The sequence below is a fragment of the Crocuta crocuta genome, unplaced genomic scaffold (genome assembly GCF_008692635.1).
Source record: "Crocuta crocuta isolate KB4526 unplaced genomic scaffold, BGI_CrCroc_1.0 scaffold1098, whole genome shotgun sequence".
Taxonomy (NCBI): Eukaryota; Metazoa; Chordata; class Mammalia; order Carnivora; family Hyaenidae; genus Crocuta; species Crocuta crocuta.
This window is the reverse complement of record NW_027532879.1, coordinates 212265-216591: the sequence shown is the minus strand read 5'-3', so window position 1 is coordinate 216591 and position 4327 is coordinate 212265. Positions and strand designations below refer to the sequence as shown.

Genomic DNA, 4327 nt, shown 5'->3' with positions numbered 1-4327 from the left:
AAGGGCCTCCCCAGGGAGCTGGAGCAGAGAGGGGCCCCAGGACCGGCCCCCAAGCCCTGGACCCTGGCTCTGAACCTGCCCCTGAGCCAGCCCAGCCCCAGCGTCACCTGTGTGGTCAGCAGCCCGGTGGACCAGAAAACTGTCACCCGGGACCTCGGGGAAGTGTGTGTCCACGGTGAGTGTTCCTGCCTGAGGGGAGGGGACTCCCGGGGCTCAGGTTCCCCTGGTGAGGGTTCCGTGTTCTGTCCCCCATGTTTATGTCACCACCTGCCCCCTGTCACCCCATCCAGGAGGCTGGCAGGTGCATCCAACTTGGTTCTGCTATTCTAATGTGTGTCTCCCACTTGTCTGCACCCCTCACCCCTGCTGCTCCAGGCAGCCCCCCTTGCATACCTCTCCCCTCCCTCATCCCTCAGTCCTTGTGAGTCCCGGGAGGTTTTCAGGAAAGCGAGTAGGGGTGAGTCAGTGGTCTGCGGCTCCTGAGGGAGGCTCCCCAGCCGCTGCCTGCAGGGCTCAGGGCTCGGGGCTCCTGTGCCCGGTTCTGGTCTCAGGGACACACGTCCCCCCACGTGCTCGCCTGGGTTCCCGGATGTGTCCTGCTCTCCTCAGCCCCGGGTTCTGGTCATGCTGTTCCCTCTGCCGCCAGACCCTCCACGTCCAGAGTCTCCCTTCCCACTCACTCCCGTTCTGGGACCCTTCTCTGCAGCCGCCCCGCGGGCTGTGACCCTGCAGCCACACAGGGCCGTGAGGGCTTCACGTCCATCACTGACCTTGACCAGGACCCTCAGCCCCTTAGGCACAGGGCCCTGTGGGAGCTGCCGCTGACCTGCCCTCACGCCTCCCTCCTCTAGGGGGCGCTCAGGGCCCCACACTGAGAGGTGCTGCTCTGGCCAAGGGTCAGTGTCCTGTGGGGCCTGGACAGCTGGGGGCGGGGCCACAGCTGCTCCTGCTGTGACCTCCTGTCCCACATGGGCCTCGGGCCGTTTGCTCCCAGTCAGGGTGTCCCCGAGGGAACAGTGACCGGGTCCCCTGTGTGCCGCCTCGTCCCCACACCCCACCTCCCCCTGCTGCTGGGGACCTGCTGCATCAGCGTCCCCGAGTCCCCGAGGAGCCCATCCCTCAGCGACCCCAGACCCTCTGCAAGAGGCTCCTGCCTCCCGCTCATCCACCTCCCTGACTCCTCCCTGCCCGGTCCTCCTCCACCTGCTGCAGGGGTGCTGGCTGCCCCCAGGGCTGGTGATTGGACGTGGCGTTCCTGGTCTTGTCCCTCCTTCCATAGTCTGCTCTCCCCCGAGATCTGGTAACCTCTCCCTCCTCCCTCAAGGCTCGGTGCATCCCTCATCTCCTCCGGGAAGCCCTCCCTGAAGACCTGCGTACCTGCTGTAAACCTCTAGTGCACCGCATGGCCCTGGCGGCTGCCTGTGCGTGTCCCAGCCCCGCCCCCACTGATGAGCTCCTCCAGCGCGGGGACCCTGTCCTGTTCCTCTCAGCACCCGGCCCCCAGCAGGGCTCAGAACTGGTTGGTGAAAGCACCTGCCATGTCCCCCCTCTCCAGCTGAGACCCGTCCCTTCAGACGCCTCCACGTGCTTGGCGATGGGCCTCTGACATTGTCCCTTGTTTATCCTTCTTCACCGTCCCTGAGAGCAAGAAACACGTCCACACGGACAGGCCGGTGCTGCCCACCTGGGAGCCATCCTGGGGGCTCTTGTGGTCGTGCTGCTGATCCTCGGAGCTGGGCTGTACCTGCTGTTCTCACGTGGGAAGAGGAAGAGCTTGGAGACTGGGAGAGGCAGGTGCACGTCTCCTTCCCCCCCCACACACCTCCCTCCCCCACTGACCCTCAGCTCCCTCCCCTGCATTTTGCTGCTCAGGGAATGTCCCCCGGGAGGCTGGTGGGTGTGGGCATCACCGTGGGGGTCCTGGTGGGGGGAGGGCAAGGTTCCCAAGGCTCAGATTCAGCTCCATGTGTGTGGGGCTCAGGCGCAGGGTCGCAGGAGAAGCCCAGGGACCATGGTGGTGGCGTCCACTATGCAGAGCTGAGCAGGCCGATGCCCCGGGATGGAAGGGACATGGTGAGGCCTGGATTCCCCCCCGTCCCTGTGAGCCTGGGTGTGAGTTGTTCAAACCCACTCATCTATACTTTCTGGCCTCGTGTTTGTATCCCTTCCAGACATGCAGTATTAACACGGGTCCATGCAGTGCTGGGTGCTGTTGGGGTAGGTCATGTGAGCAGCACGGCATCTGTGGGGTCCCTCTGGAGCTTCCCTGTTTCTTTTTGTGCATTCCAGGGATCGAGTGAAGCACATTTAGTATAGGAGACCCCTCTCGGTCCTGTCTACACTGAGGTCTGCAAGCCAGGCCAGGTCAGAATGGAGATTTAATTGGAAGAAGAAGGAAATCCAGCTTCTGGTGACACCTCTGTTGTGAGTGTGGAGCCTGCAGCCCTGGTCCCGCCCCTCCCCCTGACTGCTCTGAGCAGGGAAGGATTTAGGCAACATCAGTGAATTTCAATGGGAACTCCTTGTGTACAAGTTCACCAAAGACACAGGTAGTGGTAGACCAAGTGGGACCAGAGTATTTAAATGGGTCCAAACCTGTGTTCCAGTCCCACTTAGCCTCAGTTCCTTGGCCTCCCTACACAGACCCCAGGCTCCCCACATGGACGACATCAGTCTGTCAGAAATGTCAGTCTCTGGGACAAAGTCATTATGAAGTCACAACATCCAGTCTCATCCAGTTAAAATCTCCCAGTTGTCAGGATGTGCGTTCTCTGTCTCTGTCTCAGAACTCAGTAAATAACACCTAAAAATAAAAATAGATGAAACTGTCTCATTTCTACCTTGGCTTTGTAATTTCAATTTTAATTTAAAAGTGTGTGTTAACTGTGACTTGGCTCCACCATGAGCTGGTTCCCCACCCGCCCCTCCTGCTCCGTCTATACTGGCCCATCCTCTGCTGGTCAGCGCCCAGCCCTCCTCTCTCCCCAGGGGACTCCCAGTAAGCCCTGCTGGGAGCCTGGCTGTGCTGAGGCCACGTCTGACACCCTCCCGTGGCTGCCTGATGGACATCTGCCTTGGAAGCCAGAGTGGACCTGCAGGAAACTGAATTCTTTTCTCCGGGGGCCTCCCCCTCCCCTCCCTGGCTCCTCCCTTGGCTTTGATCATATTTCCACCTGGATCAGGTCCCACCATCCACCAACTCTCTTAAGCCAACACCTAAAGTTCCCTTAGCTTCTTTGTTTGTTCCACTCTGGCGTCCACACCATGGGCAGCAGGTGTGTCCAAAATCAGCCCTCTCTCTGCATGACCTCCTCACGGAACCCCACATCCTACTCCAGTTCACGGTCCAACCTCCTTCCTGTCTGCAGACCTGCAAGTCCAGAACCTGGTGCTGCCTCATCCCCAACCTACCTGTGGGGCTGTCCTGTGGGTGTCCCCTCCGTAGCATCATGGAGCCTGGGAGGCTGATGTATCAGCAGCATCCAGGCAGGGGATGGATGAACTTGAGGAGGAAAGCCTGATGCCCTGAGAACACCCCACCCCCAGCTATGGAATCTCTGGTCCTGGGACCTTGGATGTTCTGGACACACAGCACATTCAGGCTGATCACTGCCCTATTCTTGGCCTCAAACCAGCCAGTAAGTGTGAGCAAACTTTCACTCTGACCCATTTTCCTGGTCTTCTGGGGACTTGCACTGACCTTTAGGTCTGGAGGGTGAGGCCAGAGGCCCAGAGAGCCAGGTGGGGTGGGGGCTGGAGAGAGATGGAGGCCCTGAGGGTCATGGGTGGGAGAGACCCAGGCTGAGCTCCGCCTGTGTCAGAGGCCACGCCGGCTCCAACAGGTCCAGGGGTCCCTGAAGGATGGACGGGGTCGGTGAAAGAGAGAGAGAGCCCCGAGATCCTTTCTGATCACCAGGCAGGCATCTCTGTCCTGTCGGTTTTGGTGTCTTTATTTATAGGTCAAATGTTAACATGGCATCAGGAAATGGAATGTTTACAATGGATAGCTCTTTGTGATAAGGTGTTTTTGGAAAATGTACAGAAACAGGTTTTACAGAAGTCTTCTTGCAGAACAGCCCCAATTATAGTGAAGTTGAGTAACTAAGAAAATAACAAGGTGTTCACATTATAATAACACTAAGATTAAGTCATAGGTTTGTAGATACTCTTATCCATCCTCATCACAGGTGCCAGGGTAAGGAAAGGTATTTGTGGAAAGTAGGCCTTAGGGAAGGGGCTGCTATACACCATCAGTTAGTAAAGGTGTATGTACTAATTTATCTTCTGCTCTTATCTGTTCTNCCCTCCCAGCAGGTGTGTGTGCCCA

General features: G+C 58.5%; 1 protein-coding gene across 3 annotated transcripts in view; it reads left to right on the top strand.

Moving 5' to 3' along the window:
• Positions 1-2839, top strand: part of LOC144216329 (CD48 antigen-like) — a 7642-nt gene extending 4803 nt beyond the window's left edge. Inside the window, exons 4-6 of one of the 3 annotated variants that reach the window (XM_077745652.1) lie at positions 1644-1790; positions 1982-2073; positions 2290-2839. In XM_077745652.1, coding sequence (XP_077601778.1) covers positions 1644-1790; positions 1982-2073; positions 2290-2316 — 266 coding nt within the window. In that variant the 3' untranslated portion in view covers positions 2317-2839. Of the gene's footprint in view, positions 1-1643; positions 1795-1981; positions 2074-2289 lie in introns of all 3 variants that reach the window. The other 2 variants (XM_077745653.1, XM_077745654.1) reach the window with 2 other exon arrangements.
• Positions 2840-4327: the final 1488 nt, after the last annotated feature.